At 39.6% G+C, this 20,668-nt stretch overlaps 3 protein-coding genes across 4 annotated transcripts; 1 reads left to right on the forward strand and 2 right to left on the reverse strand.

The window, feature by feature from the left end:
* Window positions 1-1,601: 1,601 nt before the first annotated feature.
* On the reverse strand, window positions 1,602-8,909 carry nudc (nudC nuclear distribution protein). Its single transcript, XM_027020724.2, has 9 exons — window positions 8,690-8,909; window positions 8,031-8,108; window positions 7,681-7,896; window positions 7,349-7,429; window positions 7,022-7,135; window positions 6,045-6,239; window positions 5,668-5,751; window positions 5,361-5,479; window positions 1,602-1,922 (listed from the first exon to the last, which is right to left on the reverse strand). The coding sequence occupies exons 1-9, from the start codon at window positions 8,762-8,764 to the stop codon at window positions 1,871-1,873; spliced, it is 1,014 nt and encodes a 337-aa protein (XP_026876525.2). The 5' UTR covers window positions 8,765-8,909; the 3' UTR covers window positions 1,602-1,870.
* Window positions 8,910-10,519: 1,610 nt separating this feature from the next.
* nr0b2b (nuclear receptor subfamily 0, group B, member 2b) lies at window positions 10,520-11,761 on the forward strand. Its single transcript, XM_027020722.2, has 2 exons — window positions 10,520-11,078; window positions 11,253-11,761. The coding sequence occupies exons 1-2, from the start codon at window positions 10,520-10,522 to the stop codon at window positions 11,489-11,491; spliced, it is 798 nt and encodes a 265-aa protein (XP_026876523.2). The 3' UTR covers window positions 11,492-11,761.
* A 3,817-nt stretch (window positions 11,762-15,578) lies between these two features.
* kdf1b (keratinocyte differentiation factor 1b) lies at window positions 15,579-20,115 on the reverse strand. Of its 2 annotated transcripts, none has more exons than XM_027020715.2 (4): window positions 19,895-20,115; window positions 17,897-18,828; window positions 17,389-17,457; window positions 15,579-16,676 (listed from the first exon to the last, which is right to left on the reverse strand). In XM_027020715.2, the coding sequence occupies exons 2-4, from the start codon at window positions 18,807-18,809 to the stop codon at window positions 16,573-16,575; spliced, it is 1,086 nt and encodes a 361-aa protein (XP_026876516.2). In that variant the 5' UTR covers window positions 18,810-18,828; window positions 19,895-20,115; the 3' UTR covers window positions 15,579-16,572. The 2 variants fall into 2 exon arrangements, with proteins under 2 accessions (XP_026876516.2, XP_026876517.2); XM_027020716.2 differs by lacking the exon at window positions 19,895-20,115 and adding an exon at window positions 19,678-19,718.
* Between the last annotated feature and the right edge of the window lie 553 nt (window positions 20,116-20,668).

Below are 20,668 nucleotides of genomic sequence, written 5' to 3' on the forward strand. Positions count from 1 at the left end.
AGTGCTACAGATGACAAATAGAAATTAGCTTCATCTTTTTCCACGTGGAGAATTTGTTCAGAAAGGAAAACATCTCATGCTCTGAAAGCACTTCCAATATGCCACGTCTTTTATGAATCCATCTCCTGTCACAAGGATACTGGACACTTGGAAACTCTCAGTGGTGAAATCTTTGTGAGAATCCTGCTACAGGCCTAACCCACTTACTTTGTTCTAACCCCAAGATTAAATGATGTGCTCAATATGTAGGAATTTCAGCATCCAATAAAGCATATACATTATTGCTTGGAACATAACTGTGAGAGTAATTAGGATTTAGGAAACATATGTGCCATTTCACATACAAGGAGAACACACTAACTGGCACAAGCTAATGTCCATGACAGTCCCCAGTAAGCTGGTAACAGACACTCTCACCATCTTGACAAGGCCCACTAGGTTAACTGCAGACAGTTGCAGTGTTGAAAAGAGCTGTAAACAAACTGCTTGGTGTGCTCTGAACCATTAGCATGGATAAAAAGTGCCTCGTCAAGCCTGAGTATGGAATTGGCTCTACAGCTATTAATGAAGAGTAAGGAGAAAGAGACCAAGTGCAACAGTATCATTTACTACTTGTCCATTATTTTCTTACTTTCAGAATCATTCCCAAAAAATAAATATGTAAGCAATTCAATTAATCTAGATGCCATCATAAGAATATACATGAACACAACACTCAGAGGCCCGGTATATCAACAATCCCTGCTGAGGAAGTCATTTATAATAGAGCTTCTACCCGAAGCCAGTGGGTGTGGTGCACAGTCAAATACCTCCCTCTTGTGGCCACATAGTGCACAACGGAATGACCATTTCATGAAGGACTTACAAAAGCTCTTTTGGTTATTGCAAATACTGTCTGAGACTGACAATAACGATTCAGACTAATCCTTAAACATCTTAACAACTTAAACAACTACGCATAATCAGGAATGTGGCATTCTAACTTTTCTATAGCTCAGACTAGACTAGATCATATTTAGCATGACACCAACTGAAGGACAACAAAAAGAAGTCACTGCTGTTATCATAAACTCTGAAATACTACATAACTAGTCAGGTGACATCCTGCCACTCCTGCAGTGCATTTCACATTGCCAAATACTTTAGGTATTTGTTTAAAGAAAGTGTTTTTTTGTTTTTTTTAAAAATTTTATTAGAAACCATTAATACATTCTCACCAGCCAAGTGATCCATCAAAAAAAAAGAAAAAGAAAAAAAAGAAACAGCTTTAGAGGAAAGTGCTCTGTCCTTTTAAGAAGATTAAGAGCATAGTAGCTGCTTAATGGTCATAAAAAATAAATAAATAAATAAATAAATAAATAAAAACCTTTGGGCCCTGTGCTCATCCAAAAACAACACAAAAGAGCAATGACCCAGAGAAGCAAGGCCCTTTCCCTGGCCTTCAACTCCACCTGCAGCCCTGTAAACTCTTACTCCTCAGGTGATTAAAAAAAAGTATGAGTGAGGAATAGGGCAAATAAAATGTCTAAAGCTTTCCAAACAGGTCACACTGAAACTTTTTTATGATGCGTTCATATAAAAACAGACACCGGTCAGACGGCTTTAGGTAACCAGGTGGTGGGATTTGAATTTATTTATAAAACAAACAAACAAAACAAACGCTTTAAATATTCCGAATACAGTAACCTCTGTAATACGAGTCAGACTAGATAAACATACAGTCTTCTATTTTTGCCAAAAAAAAAAAGAAAGAAAAAAAAAAAGAAAAAAAAAGAAAGGAGAGCATGGGAGAGAAAGCCAGAGGCCTGGTTTCCAATGTGCAGCGCATGGCGGGCCTGCAGTTCGAACCTCAGCAGCATGGCAGGAGCTCTCAACTGAACTTGGCTTTGGAGAAGTCCATCTCAGGATGCTGGTCCATGAACCTGCCATCACACAAACACAACCACATTTGCTACTCTACACAGGACACGGTAATAAGGAACAACATGGCTAGTTACAGATTTACTGTATGGTTCTGAAATAATCTTGGGGGGGGGGGGGGGGGGATTTTTAACCTTTTTTTTTTTTTAAAGCAATCAAATGCATTAAAACCACACATTTCCAATTCTTCTTCAGGCAGCTGTGGTCAGGAACAGTAAATGCTGAGTAATCTGCTGAGCAGATCCACCTCACAGCACACACTGAGGCCAAGCACTTCAATAAGCCACATTCCAATGGATAGCTGAGTCAGCACTTCCCGCCAGCAAGGAGACCACCCATGCCAGCGCACAGTATCCTTTCGGTGGATGTGGCGCAAATTAAAGCCCAATGACAAATCCTGGCCTTTGATAGTCACCTTTAGTTCCCCTAACATATAAAGCAAAAGTATATACACAGCACATCTCTTAAATTTGACGCCAAAGAGGTTACATTTGTTTGGCTTTACCACTATATCCTGGTAGCTCGAGTATGATCAATCAATAGGTTACACATTCATGTATTCATTAATGAAAGTCAGTCCACAGTCACCGGACACACCTTACTAAATGTATTGCATTTAACCTTAGATAATTTGATCAAAAGCCTTAAGCTTGAACTGTCAAAGTTGATGCCTATGTATTCATTTTCTTTTTCCTTATGATTTGAATGCCTGCTCAGCAGTAGTGTAGGTCCTTAGCCAAGACATACTCAGATTGCAGCAAATGATTGTCAGGTGGCATCAGCTTGAAGCTGGATGAGAAAGTGCTAATGTGAAAAGCCGTCATCATGCTGGTAAAATGAAACCAGAGAACACTCCTTGATCACTGCATAATACCATGTGTTACTTAACAGTTTTATAATTATAAATGTAGAGAACAGAAAGTTGTGTGTGTTTTTTGTAAAGTAGTTATGTACAAGTTTTGTCTGGTTCTGTATTATGTTGCTAGTAGCCGTCTTTCTGGTATTAGAAAATTTGCAGCAGGAGAGTTGAAAAGAGAACCATCACCCAAAATATACAAATTCCAATCAAATCACAAATCTGAAAATTAAACACACTGATCAGCTACCTTGGCTGTACTGTAATTTTAGCTCTAAATGTGTCTCATTATAAAGTGATCATTAAGGAATGGCAAGAGAGCTGTCCCCACTCACTGGATTAGGCAAGGAATAGTCTGCAGTCAAAACTGGAGTCATTTTAATTTCAAGGGCAGATATTATAGTTAGAAATGCGTTTTCTTTTTACTGATATTGACCAGCTGTAGTGCTGGAGATCCATAACGCTGTATAGCCCCAGCCGTAATATAACACTTCATAGAGTGGAATAAAAGCATGTTTAAAAAAAAAAAAAGTAAAAATCATAGCATCTAAGGTGCAAGAGAAAGAAAAGGCACTATATTATAATTTCTGAAATATCCAATTTAGAACAATTGCATCATCTACACGTTATTTGGCTGAGCTGAACGAGGCGTGTAACAAGGCTGAGGGGGAATAAAGCAGACCCAGCGGCACACTTCCTTCATCAAGTACATCGCAGGGTTAACAAACCTAGAAGTGATAAGCGGTGTCCCTGTGTCCGTCTCCAACTGCTCCTTATTATCCTGCGCACGCTCGCGCGCGCGCACATACACACACACACACACCTCCCTGTTATCAAATGTCGGTGACAAATACAAGTCTAGTCAATATCTCTCCTTCCCTTCACATTTCACCTACATTACCTTAAATGGAAAAACTGTCTACCTTCAGAAAGCTTTACTTTTTTGCAATACCATTTTTATAAGTAAAAAGTAATTGTACTATTCTAAAACTAAACAAGCTGCTACTAAAATTAAAATTATATTTTGCTTTTTACGAGTAACAAAGATCCTTGGAATTTGTTAAGTCTGCACCATGTACATTTTTTAAACTTCAAGCAACAGCTCATTTATTTAAAATGAATGTCTGTTAACAGTATATAAGTGCCAGCTCAAATAACTTCACAGGCAGGCACAGACCGTTACAGACAATTACTTTATGACTGTTATTAAAAGATATGAACTGTCCTTGACTGCAACAGTAGGAGTTGGGCCACCTCCACGGTACTTTCGGTTAACTCGTATAATTTCATGCACTTTTCTATAATGACAATACCTGCAACTGGGTCTATAAAACCCTCTGTAAAAGTTCCTCGACCCAAGAAGTACAACATATCCAGTGCCAATGCCTAATCCACATCTGCCCGCGCATATAGCAGGAAGAGTCCACCTCGAAACGTGGAATAAAAACTCAGTGTAGCTCACACAATTGACGAGACTAGACTGTAGTTAATAAATTACAAGAAAATTACACATTACTCAATAACTGCCAAGAATGTTTACATCATAAACAAAATTCAGGATATTATGAATGTCACCATGTTACGCTGAACACCTCATCTGTGTCAGAGCAACAGATGAACAATTCCAGCTCCTCCAGATGTACAAACAAGATTTGTGTGTGAATCCATGAACAAAGGTGCCGGCCATAATTAATATTGTGATTCCTTACAAGGAAGACAGTTTGGAAGATTTGTCAAGACTTCACTAGCTAGAAACTAGTAAACACTAACTAATAGTCTTAGAAGTATTAAAACGCAGCTCTTTGAATCCAACAACAATAATGAATATTCAGGAGCCTCTAAGTGTTTTCATCTTGTGCACCCAATAGACATAAAAAAATAAGCCACTTAATTTTATAATATTACTGTTTGCTGTATATTATTAGCTTGCCAGTAGTTAAATAATACCAAAGGGCTGCTATCTATTACTGTAGTATTTGCAAATAAATATGCAATATAAAAGGACTAGCATTTACAGCATTCAAATGGCAACTTTCAACAAATATCCATCACAGATTTCTTAAGCACACTCACTCACATGGTCAATATGAAAAATGTTAATGAATTAAGCATTCACACGGTTTGAAATGTATTATTATTGATGAAAGTGATATCCCTATCCTTAACCTTGTCATATGGAGTGTTACTATGAATGACATAAGATGTAGCCAACAGACCGCATGCTTCTACCCAAGGACCTGGTGTGCAAGTAACAAAGTTCAGCGAGTTCTCCTGGTGGCAATTTTTCTCCACCCACTTCTGCTCCAGGAGCTGCATGAACTGAGTTAACACCCGTCCCTGGACGCAAGACCAGCCTACTACAGATGCATATGCAAGGTTACTGCACCTTATCTTGAGCCAGCCACCCACTGACTGTCTAAGCTCTCCTATTTCCTTGCTTTGCCTTTGAGAACCCTGTGCACGAGTCCCTGGTTTGTAACAGCTGACAACACAGTCTACCACTTTCTAAAGCTTTCTTATAAAACTCAAAACAGTCTAACATTTCTTCAGGCTTCTATACTGTGAGCATGCGTGTGCCTATTACTTTTTCAGGATGTCCTGCTTTTTCTGCTCCTCAGAGGTAGGCAGGCCCATGGACTTCTGTCTCTGGTCATACATCATCTTTTCAACCATGCTGCGTGTCTCGCCATCCAGGTCAGACAGCTGCAAAAAGAGAAAAGACATGATGGAGAAGGACAATTTAGATCTTATTACAAAAGATCATTTTTAAAACAATGTCTCCATCCATATGACCTCTAGTAGTGTTGATGCAGACAGTTTGATGTATAAAGGTATCTTTTAGGGAAATAAAGGCAGATCATAACTTGTTAGATTGGTATGCCATTCACTACCTTAGAGTTCTCTGGACAGATTTTCTTGGTGTTGATTTCAGGGTCTGTGGACACCAACTTGTTCCACCACTCCATTTTATTAATCTGGAAACAGCATAAAAATGTACTCATTAAAAACAATTGATTACAGCAGAATGGTAGATAATAGCAAAAGCACATGAGTGGGAAGTTCATGACTCTGAATCGATTATGAAGGCACAACTTAAAAAAAAAAAAAAAAAAAAAAAGGGATCATAATTATATAAAAGTAATAAGGTCTTGCTCAGAGCCTTGGTTACTATACAAGACACACAAATTTTTAAAAATATACATATTGAGGAACAAGTATCTGCATTCACACACCTAGTATTATCATCTCTCCTTTTACCATCTCTTACCTTTTCTAGTTGAACGGTTACTATTTTCCCATCGTCAATAAGCCAGGAGCTCTCCTCCACCTTCACCTCATTATAGAGCTGCGCATCAATAACAGGTGGGTGGCCCTTTAACCCAACCTTCAGAGAACGCCTCTGAATATCCACAACCACATCCTTGCCCTTCAGACGGAACTTCACATCAAAAGGCACCATGAGCTGGAGAGATAATTAAAAAGACTTAGATCGTTGACCACAGGGGTGGCATCACTCCTTTCACTGCCCACAGACGCAGCATTTTTCTTCACAGCACATTTCACGAGGGCATAAAATAAGTGACAAGGATGCAAGCCAAGAAACCACACTTTTAAAAGTACAGCAAAACCATTAGCTGAGTGTCTGGACAATGACCTCATCTTGTGTATACATTTTACCCTAAAATTAAATTGTTTCAGTAGGTCCAAATGCCATTTTAAAGGTTTCAAATAATTTAAATGCTCATGGGTCTTTTTGGATGAGCTTCAGAATGCTCTAAAATGACACCAAACCTGCAGTGCCTCCAGAGTATGCCTTATAATTCATATAATACATGTCACATACTTTGCAGTAAATATTCTGTCTCAACAGTTTAATAATAGTAATTTAAAGTGTTCCCAAACAGTAGACTTCTACAGTATATTTGCCCTCACTGTCTTCTATGGCCACAAGCTACGGTGTACTGATAGGCAACGTGGACACAAGAGACAAATTTATAATACATTAACAGCTATAATTTATGCACATTCAACATTGTAACTTTTGTATATATTAACAGTTAATTTTAGTTTGGGAAGCTTTGGCCATTTATTTAGGATACTGAGAGCAAAGTAGTGAAAGAATTATCCAAATGTTCAAATTGTTCAGACCATCTTTAGGTTTCAGTCTCAAAGTACACTGGAATATGCAGATCAGTGTGGTTTTCTATTCAAGACAAAATATGTTAAAACCACTTAAATGCTTACATCTACTTCAGACAGGTTCTGTGTCCACCTATAGTTGGGCAAGTCTGCTCCATTTCCAGCATTAGGCTTCATTTTGCTCTTATCCTTCTCATCCTCTTCTCCTTCTGAGTCAGACTAAATGTCACAGAAATAATCATTAGTCATTAACCTGCATTTTATCAAAGGTCAACTGGACACTAATTTATTCATCGCTATTGTTAACCCGGCCATATTCATGTAAAAGATGAGTCATAACCATCTGATAATTAGCTGAGAACCCAGTAGTCCAAGGTAGAATTGAGAAAGTGTTTAAATCAAAAGGTGTTGTATAACGTAAACACCCCTCACCCCCTTCTCTGCTTTATCAGACGTATCTGCAACACTGCTCTCAGGAGCAGGAGTCTCTTTTTTTTCCTCGTTTTCTTTGTTCTGAAGACAGTAGTGAAATAACATGTGAGCATATTGAAAAAAATCACTTGCTGGTGTTCAGTTTACAAAAGATTTTCTCTTATACATCAAACAGACAGACAGGTGTTATAGAGAACCAAAACCAAAAAAATAACAGAATTTGCTTTATTGCTCTGATGATTTCTTAAGTTATATTGCCTTACTTAAGGATTTAAATTTAAATGTGCAATTTAAATGGATTTCTTTCAATTTCTTTGTTTATTTATTTTCACCTGGTCTATTTCCGTCTGCAGTCTCTCTGCTTCTTCCTCTGTAAGTTCTTTGATTCTGGGCTCACTTTCAGCTTCTTTCCTCTTTCGCTCTTCTTCAGCCTTCAGCTTATCTGACCGTTCAGCTTTCTCCTTCTTTTCTTTCTCCTGCCTGGACAGTTTCTCCTTCTGGGCCTTGAAAGCCAGTTGACTGTGATGAGCAAAAGCCTCTTTTACTAACTGATGAGGAAAAGTTGAGTGTCAGTTATACTGTTCTCAAAACAACAATATTCAACGCCAGTATATACAATAACGTTTTACTGTATATGCTGCGACCTGAAGATAGTGTACAAGTACCATAGAGATCATCTCACCTTCTCAGGAGCTCCTGATTCGCCTCCAGTAAAAAAGTCAGTTTTTCGTCGGAGAAAGCTGAAGAATGTATTCACCAACTGTTAACAGTCAAAATAACACAGTGAACACATGCAAGACAAATTACCGGTTAAATCTGTGCTACCAATGCAAAATCGGCCGTTCAGACATGTACGATAACTAGATTAACTAACTGTATAATCACTAAAATGCTGAACAACGGGTGAATTGTTATGATTATCATGTCGCTCCTGTGACACGGCTCAATTAATGCGGGCTAAATATCTTTACTATGTGTCAATCTAGCTAGCTAAATCACAGCTGTAATGTACTAAGGCCCTATCTGCACACACACAATGATGCATGCTAGATAGCTAGCTAGCTAGCTAGCTAGCTAGATAGATAGCTAGCTAGCTAGCTAGCTAGCTAGATAGATAGATAGCTAGCCACGTTCCAGCAACAGTTATGAGTTATTCATCATAGCTAAATAATGTGTGGTGGAATAATACATTAATTTGTAACTAAACATTAATTGCAACAATAAAGATCAAGACAGCCAACTCTCTAAATATGATCAATAAACTAATTAGCTAGCTAGCTAGCCTGCAACTCCTGCGCATGTGACGCTCTCTCATCTGACGCTATCCATTTAAACATTTACCTCTTGTACTCCGCCTTCATGCTGCTGTGCCATAACAAGCAGCATCCCATCATACTTTTCTTCATCATCACCCATCTTAAGGATTTCCACCCGTCTTGAGACAAATACAAATACTTAAACAAATAAGTCTGTGCTTAAGGGTAATCACGCTCTACCGGTGTACAGTTTTCACGTCCTAGCTACAAACACTACCCGGAAAGTTCTTGAACCAATGAAATTAACCTTCAGTTAAAGAAAGGAACAGAGAGCCAATAAGAGGTCCAATTTTAAAAACGTAATTCCTGTAGCGCATATTCAAGTACTTCATAGAGTGAAAACGAGGGTTGGGAGAATTCTCTAGAAACGTCCAGAATATAAAGAACTGGGACAATGAGATTAAACGGATCTGTTTTGAAGCCTTTCCTAATAGTTTGTCAGCTGAGTCTCTAAAACCTATAACCCAATGGCATCTATTTTTGGCACAGAGTTCTTGTAGGATTGTGTGAGAACACTTTTCTCACTAGCTACCTTTCTGAATATTAAAATTACCGCCATGCAAAGTGAACTTTTTATGTTTCCAACTGGGTAAAATGCTTGTGCCTGAATTTATGCCTCAGTTAGACAAAATGCAACGTCCTTACTGTTTTAAAAGTTGGGACAGCATAAACAAAACTCAACAAGGAGGAAGAGCGGCATCGGGTCTGACAGTCTTGAAATTTAATTGAAATGTTTGAGAATAACTTACAGATTTTATTTTATCTTTCTAATCACCCCCCCCCCCCAAAAAAAAAGGAGAAAAATGGTAGCCAGCATGAAATAAAATTAATTAAAGAATGTATACTTCCAAACTAAATCTACATTTACTTCTACACAGGTTTAGTGTTATTATTAGATGTACTTTATTTAATGGTATTTGAATAATACAACAGACTTTCAAAATAAAGTGACCCTTGGCCAAGTACACTGTAAAATAGGCTAAAGTGCAGTTAAATTGTGCTTGAGCAGGTACACTAAGGGGCAATTTAAATAAAGTACATCCAATACTTAACAATTTTTGTAGCTTTAATTAGAAAGATATTTAAAAATGTAGCTGTAATAAGAATTACTGTTTTTGATCAACCAACATTTAACTGACACAACCTTCTACAGTGGTTTAAGCATTTTGTTGCAAGTATTAAAAAGACCTTTGTGTACCACAGCCACATCTCACTGTGACTAGCAGGCCTGTCTTTACACATTTGAAAATTCATGCTGTAGACTTTTAACTTCATCTGAAAATGAACACAAATGTTTAAATATGATCAATAAGGGATTTCTATGCAATGTGATCGTTCAGAGTGTCATTAGCCTGATTAGCTATTATTAGTAGATTTGATGTAGTGCTCTTGCAGTCTTATGCAGTCACAGTCTTATCCAGTGCTGTGGAGTGTATTGGCCCGAAGCCCAAGTCTATAACCTATGTAATCGTTCTCGCAGTCCTTGGTGGCTTGGTACAGACAGAGTGAATGGCTTGTAAACATGATAAATGTCATTTACCTCTCTTTCGGCACTCTCGCCCGTGCGTCCCAGTTCAGCCACTACTGAAGCTCACCTGAATAAGCCTTATCGCCTCCACGTAGCGGAGATGTAACCCACTGCACGCGGTCCAGGGTCATGTTGTTTTGCTCGCGAGTCGTAGCTCAGGGTGGTGATCGAGGTCAAGGTTGACAATTCGTCATAGCTAGAGGCTCACACTATAAATAACACCTTACCCAGTCTTCTGAAGTGGCGCGTGGAAAAACACTTGTATTTGGATTTGTGAGAAGGCATCTAATTTGCCTTATAAAAGCCCTTTTTTTTTTGTTGTCAAAAATGTATTCACCTCAGGAAAATAAACGAGACTGTTACTGTACTGAATTCAGGGATCGGCATCCTCATGCCATCCTTTTCAACATTCTCAACCGCAAAGACAGCTGTGGTCTAGGACACGACAACTGGGATTATTCTGGGATGCACAATTGTCACTGCGAGCAACGGAAACTAGTGTGCTTGAGGAACTCAGCGAGTACGTGCCAAGCAGCATCTGAAGTGCTGGTAAAAACCATTCATTTTATGAAAAGCCTACCTTCCTTCCACCACCTACCATGCATCGATCAGCTCTTGCTTCTTCAGAGCTGCTGGGCACCACTTTTTGTCCTGGGCCTGGCACAAGAGCACATGGTGTTCGAGGTAACAGACATACCCACAGCTAGCATCCTCCGAAACCTCCTGCTGAACCACCAAAAGAGAACCAACGAGCAGGAGACAGATGACTCTCCAACCACCTTACAAGCTGTGCATAACCTGAATTCCTGCTTGAACAAACTATGGAGCCTTGATCTCACTGCTAAGGAGTATGCATATCTCAAAGGTGCAATATTATTCAATCCAGGTAACATTCTTTAACAACCAAGCAATTTAATTCTTGTTTTATCGTTGTGCATAAAAGGTAATTATTGGTGATACAACCATAACTTATATAGAAGTTCAGAATAAAGGGTTTGATTATTGTAGATTTGGTGTAATGCGACCACATAAAAAGGCTGCTTGTGTGCTGTTTTTACAGATGTATCTGGTCTAATGAGCTGCAAGCACATTGAGGGGCTTCAGAAGGAGTCTCAGCGAGTTCTGCATGAAGTCATCCAGACTCTTCATCCAAACGACCATGGTCGATTCACTTGCGTCCTGCTTACAGCGTCTTCTCTAAGGACAGTGGCCCAAAGTTTTGTGACAGAACTATTTTTCAGGCCTGTCATTGGCCAAACAGACCTTCTAGAACTACTGACTGAAATTCTCTTCAGCTAATAGGAATTTCTGACCTGTTTGAAGTGGATGATTTTATTTGGTTTATACTTCCGTTACTGTATTTAGGTATTTGTTTGTCAATTTTTACAGACGTTAAATACATTTTGAGTGACGTTGTCTACTTTATACTCTACTGTCTTTCTTCTATATTACTCCAGTTACATTTGCATTTTATTGGACAAGTAAAGGAAAAAATATTTAGTAAAACATTTTTGGATATAGATTTTAATACTCAATACTGTCTGTGAGAAATAACAGTTGAACTGTCACTTATATGCATAAAATGATTGTTAGCATTTGTATATTCTCATATAATTAGGCTAATTATGTTGAGATGGGATCTGCTTGATTTTCATTTTATTTTCAGGTAACCCTTGTGTAATAAAAGGTTTCTAATATTGATTAAGCAACGATATCTTCAACACGTTCTTTTTGAGTCAAGGCGCTATGTCGTGATTTGGTCTCCCTCTTGCGGTTATCTCTTGTCATGACTGGAGAATTGAATTCTGGATACGCCAATATCTGACTAACCTAAAGATATAATTTATTCTGATAAATGTGTAATATGAGTGACACTTAACAAATTCTGAAGATCATTAAAATGACTCTTCGTTTCACAGGGCTTGTAAATACTGTAAATGGATAGGAAGTTCAAAAAAAAGTCCCAACCTCCTATGCAGTACAGTGATATCAGGTATCAGCCCACAGTCACCCAACCAACCCCCCCCCCCCCCAGCTCTGTATATATATTGAGACTTAAAACAGTACTTCCTCTTAAGTGTTTATATTTCCCATCAGTCGACCTGGTCAAACCAGTTGTGCTTTATTTACATTTGCCACACTTAGAGACACTCTTCAGTTAACAGTGAATGTAATGTATTTTCTCTAATTATTGCTTATTTTATTTAATGTTATTCTCAGTAAATAAATGTTATAATTTAAGTGTTCTGTCCCAATAGTTTGTAATACCTGTGTGAACGTTTTTAATGTCCCCTGTACAAACAACAGATTTGGTCTCTGGAAGGAATGCGCTCACTGAATTCAATGCTGGAGGGAAAATACTTTCTATCTCAGCATAAACTCCCCACCAGCAGGTATAATAAGGTACAGTAGTTTCAGTGGTAATGGAACAAATACATATAGGCTATTTACTGCACAATGCCTCCAGGAATGTCCTGTATGTGCTAATAGATCTCTTTTTGAAACAATGAACCACACTGAATAAACATGGATGGATAAAAGTGAGGTTAAGTGTGATGGCAAGTGAGTGGAATTGGTAATGCTGAGTATGACAGTGTTATACAGGCCAAGGCTAGGCTTCGTATGTCTCCAGGAAAAGACCAAAGGAGCAGCCTAGGCTAGAGATTAGTGACTTAGTAACTTTACAGAGCAAATTCAAAATAAAGACTGACTGATTCATCATATGGGAATTCACATATGGATATCTACACCAGAGCACTGAATATGTGGCATATAAAGTCAGATTATAGTAGAGTAGAACCAGGTCCCTAAAGGACCTAGTTATTAATATTTCAGTTATTAGGAATATAGGTGGTTATTTTAATGGCATAGCGTTAAACAACCAACCATAAATGCCTTTGGGATTCACAGGGAGGAGCTCTGTTGTTTGATAAATTGTGCTGTCATTTTCTGGACCTCTGATTCTACAACACAGCCTGACTACAGAGAAAAACCAAATCATTCATAACAGAACTACTCCCTCTCTCAATACAGAACACCACACCCTCTCATAATAAGAACTACAACTCTATCACAATGTGTTGTGCATACTGTCAGCATACCTTTGTGCAGCCCTTTTGTAGATAATACAACACTCCAGGATGGATGAGACAGAGCTGTAGATAATACAGCTCTCCAGGATGGGTGAGACAGAGCTGTAGATAATACAGCTCTCCAGGATGGATGAGACAGAGCTCTAGATAATACAGCTCTCCAGGATGGGTGAGACAGAGCTGTAGATAATACAGCTCTCCAGGATGGATGAGACAGAGCTCTAGATAATACAGCTCTCCAGGATGGGTGAGACAGAGCTGTCGATAATACAGCTCTCCAGGATGGGTGAGACAGAGCTGTCGATAATACAGCTCTCCAGGATGGGTGAGACAGAGCTGTCGATAATACAGCACTCCAGGATGGATGAGACAGAGCTCTAGATAATACAGCTCTCCAGGATGGGTGAGACAGAGCTGTAGATAATACAGCACTCCAGGATGGGTGAGACAGAGCTGCAGATAATACAGCTCTCCAGGATGGGTGAGACAGAGCTGTAGATAATACATCACTCCAGGATGGTTCAGTTGGCTGGTTTGGCTTTCAGTGGACATATCTGGTAAACACACACAGCCATTACCAGTGGTGTTCCACCATGTGTCACATTGGTTTTAACCTTAATTTCCAGGTGAAACCATAATGAGGCTTTATTTGCATTCTAAGAACATTTCAAGTAAGAATGTTGCAGACCATATTTTGGAGATTTGAGAGACATGGTATAAAAAGCTATGCAAACCCTACATATGCCTACAGGAGCTACAATATCTATCACAGAACAAAACCAACATGCTGATTGTTCTTTACACAGGTTCATAATTTAAATCAAAAAGGGAAATGGTCACAAATTTTACATTCATTAGCTGTAAAGTGATATTTCAAGCCTTTTTTGTTTTACTTTTAATCAATATGGCTTATAGCTCATGAAAATCCAAAATGCAGTATATCAAATTATTTGAATATTTAATTATGAGTTTGAGTAAATTACTATTCAAACAGTACAGATACCGTGTATCTCTTGGTCTCGTTCAGCACATGCAAGTACAATCATGGGGAAGACATGACCACAAGGAAGGTAAGATACTAAAGGTCATTGCTGAAAAGGCTGGCTGTTCACAGAGTGCTGTATCAAAACATATTAATGGAAAGTTGACTGGAAGGGTAGTAGGAAATGGTGCACGAGCAACAAGGATGACCGCAGCCTTGAGAGGATCAAGACAAGTTGATTGACTTGGGCTCCCTTCACAAGGAATGGAGTGAGGCTAGTATCAGTGCATCAAGAGCCTCCAAACACAGACATCACCAGGAAAGGGGCTACAACTCTTTACCTAGAGACGATGTCAGAAGTTATCTCTTCAGATGAAAGTAAATTTTGAATTTCATATACAAATCAAGGTCCCAGAGTCTGGAAGAAGAGTGGAGAAGCACAGAATAAGAGGTGTCTGAAGTCCAGTGTGAAGTTTCCGCAGTCTGTGATGGTTTGGGGTTCCATGTCATCTACTGGTGTTGGTCCACTGTGTTTTAGCAAGTCCAAAGTCAACATAGCTGCCTACCAGTAGATTTTAGTGCAATTCATGCTTCCATCTGCTGACAACCTTTATGGATATGCTGATTTCTTTTTCCAGCAGGACTCAGCACCTGCCCGAAGTGCCAAAACAACTACCAAGTGGTTTTCTGACCATGATACTTCCGTGCCTGATTGGCCAGCCAACTTTCCGCACTGGACCCACAGAGACTCTATGGACTTTTATCAAGAGGAAGATTAGAAACATCCAACCCAGCAACACAGACAATCTGAAGGCCACCGTCACAGCATCCTGGACTTCAATAACATCGCATGGATGCAGTAATTCATAGGAAAGGAGCCCCATCCAAGTACTGAGTGCATAAATGAACATACTTGTCAGAAGTAGAACAATTCTGTATTGTACATCCTTTTCTGTTTTATCTTATGAAATATGAAATATTCTAATAAATGTGAGATACTGGACTTCTGATTTTCATGAGCTATAATCCATACTCAAGATATTCTAATTTTTTTTTAATGCACCTGTATAATAATAGAGGTATGAAAGCAGACGCTTGTACCATTTGCTCCTCTGAGTTGTTTTTTTTTTTTCCTGTTGCAAAAGATTTTATTCCTCAAGAGCCTCTGAAAAAGCTTGTAATATAGCTCCACCATGGAAACTGTGAGAGTAGGTTATATCGGGTTACTGGTTCTTCACACCAAGTTCATGCAAAACACTACCCATATATTTGAATGTTGGTCTTACAGTAGAGGTTCTTGCTCATGGACTCATTTCATTTACAATGACTATTTACAAAACATTTCCCATATAACACTAAAAATGGAAAAAAGTGTACAATCGTCAGAATTTCCACATTTCCTGCATTTAGCTTATATTTTTCACTTCAAAAGTCACATTCATACAAAGTTTATTTGGAGTAAAAAGAATTAATATATTATTGCTCTATCGAACTCTTAAGGTTTTCTATCCGAGACAAAGCCTTGTCTCCAACTGCACCATAATTTAGTCTAGAACTATGTAGAGATTAGACACATCTACTGGGTCATCCTTCAGTGTGACAATATTAAATTTTGCATTTAAAATATACATATCATTCAAAGTTACACAAAATCAAATCTACACTCTGGACATTTGCATGAAGAGAAGACATTACTATATACAAAAAGTGAACACAGTGCCACTTTGTAAAACAATCAAGCACTAGCATAATTTTTTTAAACGACCTCCATAGTCTGTTGGGCAGTCCATACACAGGGTACATAAAGATGACCCTGAGGTACTGCTGTACTTCACACCAACAGGTTATAAAGAACTATGAGGGAAAAAAAAGCTGACAGTGTATATCCTTCAGTGCCCATTTAAAGAAAGTGCAACAGTGGTTCTTCCAACAAATAGAATTAAAAAAATCAAAAGGATATCAAATCCAATATGCTACTGATGTCAGCTATATAGAAGTTGGAATGTTTGAGTGTTATTGCCACTTTCTTAAGAGTTTAACCACTCTTACTAGGTTCAGTTATCACGGACAGGCAGTGATGAAACAAACTCCAAGCAGAAGCAGTGGAGTCCAAAGTAACAAATCCAGCAACTGTTCTACTTGCAAATAGAAATATAATTCCTTGCTATGCTACACTTCAAACGAACTGATAGCAATCCATCCCTTTAGGTCATACACATATTCAGCATACGTTCTCTCTTCCTCAAGTTACTTCATTAGTTTTCGAGTCGTCAGGAGGTCTCTTCGGAAAAGGCCAAACTGCCAACTCAGGCTCGCACACTATAAGGTAGCAGAGGAGTGTCCGATGTGACAGGCGTGACTGTACCCTGGAAGCTCGGAGAGTATGGCCCAGGGGAGCTCGAAGAGTACGCTGGGGGTGGGGCGGCAGAACCCGGGAATAGGGAAGAGGAGAACGAGTGAGCAGAAAGGAAACAGGCAAAAGGAAAAGTCATAAATGTGTGACTTCATGGACTGTTTAAATCTAATATATGTTCATACACATTTATACACCAAGACTACACAACTGGCAAAAACCAGATGAATTCACATAATTCTCAAACGATTAGTAAACCTTTTTACATCATTAAAAAAAAAAAGTATATTACACTTAAGCGTAAAAGCCACAATAAAAACATTAAACAGAACTAGCAGGGGTAGGCATTTTCAAACAAGTAAGGGAGAGACATTTAAATTCAGAATTCTGCAACTGATTAGATAGCCCCCCCCAAACAAGAGCGCATTGTATGAGACAATGGCTGGGTTATGTAACGTCTCATGATCTACAGATGGGAGAGGAGCTGGTCTTGCCCTTCTCTTATTCAAGCCAAGTAGTGGCTGGGTCAGTGTATCATGTACAGTCAGCTGAGAGAGGCAGTCAACAGCCTTTAATATGAACCAGTGGGAGCGGTACTGCTCCTTCAAAGTGGTAGATTACTGTTGTATAAAAATGAGGTGGGGACCAGCCCACTGGCAGATTATCAGATTAAACAGCAATTATATAATGCATTCAGTCGCTAATTGATATGATTATATGGTAATAACAGTCCTGGGTTAGCAGTTAAAAAATACCATGACCATCTTACACTGGTTACTGTTGTTTCTCAGCTTTCTGGCTTCTATGTCATCTGATCTCTCCTCTGAAATTTTCAGGCCTAAAACAAGGAAGAAACATGAAGAGAGTCTGCATCATAGTGACCATATTAACTTACATATTGCAAGAACTGCAAGGAGTGTTAACTCCATTGCATAAACATACTGAATACATTCATCAATAACCAAAAAGCCACTGATCTTTAATATTACAAACAAGAGAATGACCAGGACCAACTTGATATTGAAAACTAACTTGCAATACTTGTTATAGCCTTGCAACCAACCCCTTAGCCATACCCCATTTTCCTGCAATACAGGTACTAAAAATGACATACCCTTCATCTCTCCATGTACCAGAAGTCATAATATCACCATACAGCTTTAACGTCACAGATCTAACTTTACAAATAAAGGCTCACGAGTGAAGATGGAAGCTCTTCATCTTTAGCAGGGCCCACTTAAGGAGTAGCAGAGAGTAGCAAGCAGGGTGCCACTTACTGCCATCACCGATGGAGTTGAAACTGTTCTTCTTGCTGCTGCTATTGCCGCTCCTCCACGTGTCATTGCCGCTGTCTCTCTGGGGCTCCTGCTGCCGAATGGGCAGCTTCTTCTTGCTTTTGCGCGTGCTGATGCGGATGATCTCGCGCACCAACCGGCACTCTGCCTCCTGCTCCTTGATGTGGTGCTCCTGGACGATGTCGGAGATGAGCTGACTGATCTCCTGGGAGCGCTTCAGGAACATGGAGTCTGACGTACACTTTGCTAGCTCATTAATCTCAAACTCCGAGAACACCTCCAGGAGCTTACGTGTGATTAATGAGTCCACGTCCTCATCAGTTCCTTCGTAAATAAAGTGCTCCTCTTGTAGGCTGCTGAAATGGATACTGCTGCTTGGATAGGCTGGGCTGTCCAGCTCCAACTTAGAAGGGCTAAATGAGCCCTGCTCCTGGTCCTCCTCGATAACGGATGTGTCCACCTTTATGCCGCGAATACGAAGATCCGAATAGAAGCCGTTATTACCTGGCTCGGACACAGTTTTCACCTCCGTGTCATCCCCCGAGTTGTCCCCAGGCATCAGACACGGCAAACGCCTGCACACTCGGAACAGTCCACATGTCAACACGCTACACACAAATGTCCTACAACTGTTCACAGAGGCACAGGGAGCACATGTACAGGAACCTGATGCAGGTTCTACTTTGGCAGGTAAAAACCTGACTGTCTCTGGCTCAACGGCATTGCCATTAGCTTCCCTGTGGCAGATCTTATGGACTGCTCCAGGGTAGTGGGTCTCAGGTTTGACTGGGTCAACACAGCGCTCTTGGTATGGCCTGTTTTTGATGCTACTACGATGCTTGGGATGAGCTCCAGGACCCCCTGCCCCCTCACAATTGCTGGAGCTGTATGACATGACTCAGTAATGTCACAGTCTGTTAAAAAAGAAAAAGACACAGGACTTCGGGTTAGCTTGGATTGGTAAGCATGTCAGTTCGGGTGTAGATTGCAACGGAGATAATGAAAGCTGCATATGACCTGACGTCTGCCACACCAAAGGGATCTAAACTAACCGGTTTGGTAGCTTTATCAACACATGCAGAAGGTGGTTACTTTTTACACATTTGCTCGCCATCCGAAATAGGTTGCTTTTGTATTGCTTTATATAGGGAGCCATAATTTATAATGTCCCAGCGACATTTAACAAACACAAAAGAAGAGAAACACAGAACATGCAAAACAGCGTAAACCTGTCATATGCATGGTCTGAGAAAAAGATCAATGTGCTCTCACACTTGATTCAGCCTGTTTGAACAGTAAGTCTTCAGTCCGTTTCATTTAAGCAGCAACCTTTAGCCTTAAATAGCAGTAAACACGCCTAGTCCGTCGAGCAGTGCACAAACCACACAGAGGCAGAAAAAACAAACAAACGTCTGTACCCACGGCAGCCGAGTTGCTTTAGAGACATTATAACCATCATCAGGCATACCAGATAGGAAGAGAAACTAGATATTTTTAAACGGAGGCGGGTGATAATTTCACATGAATTATTTGAGAGTTTCAAACAAGCACATTACAAAAATATATAGGCCTATACGTATATAACCGCCGATAAAGCTCATTTACCGGAGGACCAAGAAAATGGCAGATGTTACAAAACCTTCCACTGTCCTGCAGTCTGAGAAAAACTCAAGATTATTCAAATTGATAAGTAGTAGTATTTGTTTGTTAGAAATAATAATCCAAATACCACGTTTCACCTCAACTAAACACACTTTACTCACGGCATATGGAGGAAACGTCGCAGTCAATTGAGTACGAGAAAGATTTCCGGAAGTCCAATGTTTTCTCCTCCTGGATTTTTAAGGTTATTTCAAAAATAGTGTGCGCGCAATTATGGCAGTCTATTGATTCATGTCAAACGGCATAGATATGTAAGATTAATATCCGACAGTTCCCTTATCCTTTACACTTCCTCTTCTTAACGTTAATTCAACTTACCTGCAGTAACAGGTAGATTCCCAACTCAACACTGCTGGTGACGTGACGCAGTAATAACGTTAAAACGTTTAGAATTGCGTACGTTTGAAACCTCAACTGCGGTAACAAACTCGCAAACCCATATACATTTTTGCTCTGAAACGTTTAAAGGCGGCTAGCCCTTTGAACCGAGAGCGAGCGAGCGATCGAGCTATCGAGAGAGCGCGAGTGTGAGAGACACTTTCCAGTAGATGGCACCAACGTGCTTCTGTTGCGACACCCGAGAACACGTTGTCTGATCAAATCAGAGGAGGTAGACGTTCGAGTTAGCCCACAGAATCTGCAAGTGATTTAATAGCCCCATCTATCCATCCAGTCAATGACCATAAACAGATTAACTTTATACCTAGAAACAGGTTGCACTTCAAAAGGTGGGAAGCAGGAAACAGACAAATGGACCAAAAATTAAAGCATCAAAATTTTATTTGTCTGGTCCCATAGCAGTTCACAGGAAAGTACATGCCAAGAATTTGAGAAATTACGTGCACTGTACAGGTTTGACCTACTCCAAGTTCATGTTCATTGTACTTTCAGCAGTCAGTGTTGGACTCCTCACCACAAACTTGTCGTCATGGCTCCCTGGAGAAAGTGCAGTCCAACTGGCAGACAAACTCACTACAAACAAGTTCTTCCTCCTACTGGAATGGGAAAAGGTTCAGGGTTCCCCTAGACTTATACTCCATTGTTCCACCACTAAGAGGAAAAAAAAAAATCCATGTGAAACAGCTCCTGGAA

Source organism: Electrophorus electricus, chromosome 4, assembly GCF_013358815.1.
Source record: "Electrophorus electricus isolate fEleEle1 chromosome 4, fEleEle1.pri, whole genome shotgun sequence".
NCBI lineage: Eukaryota > Metazoa > Chordata > Actinopteri > Gymnotiformes > Gymnotidae > Electrophorus > Electrophorus electricus.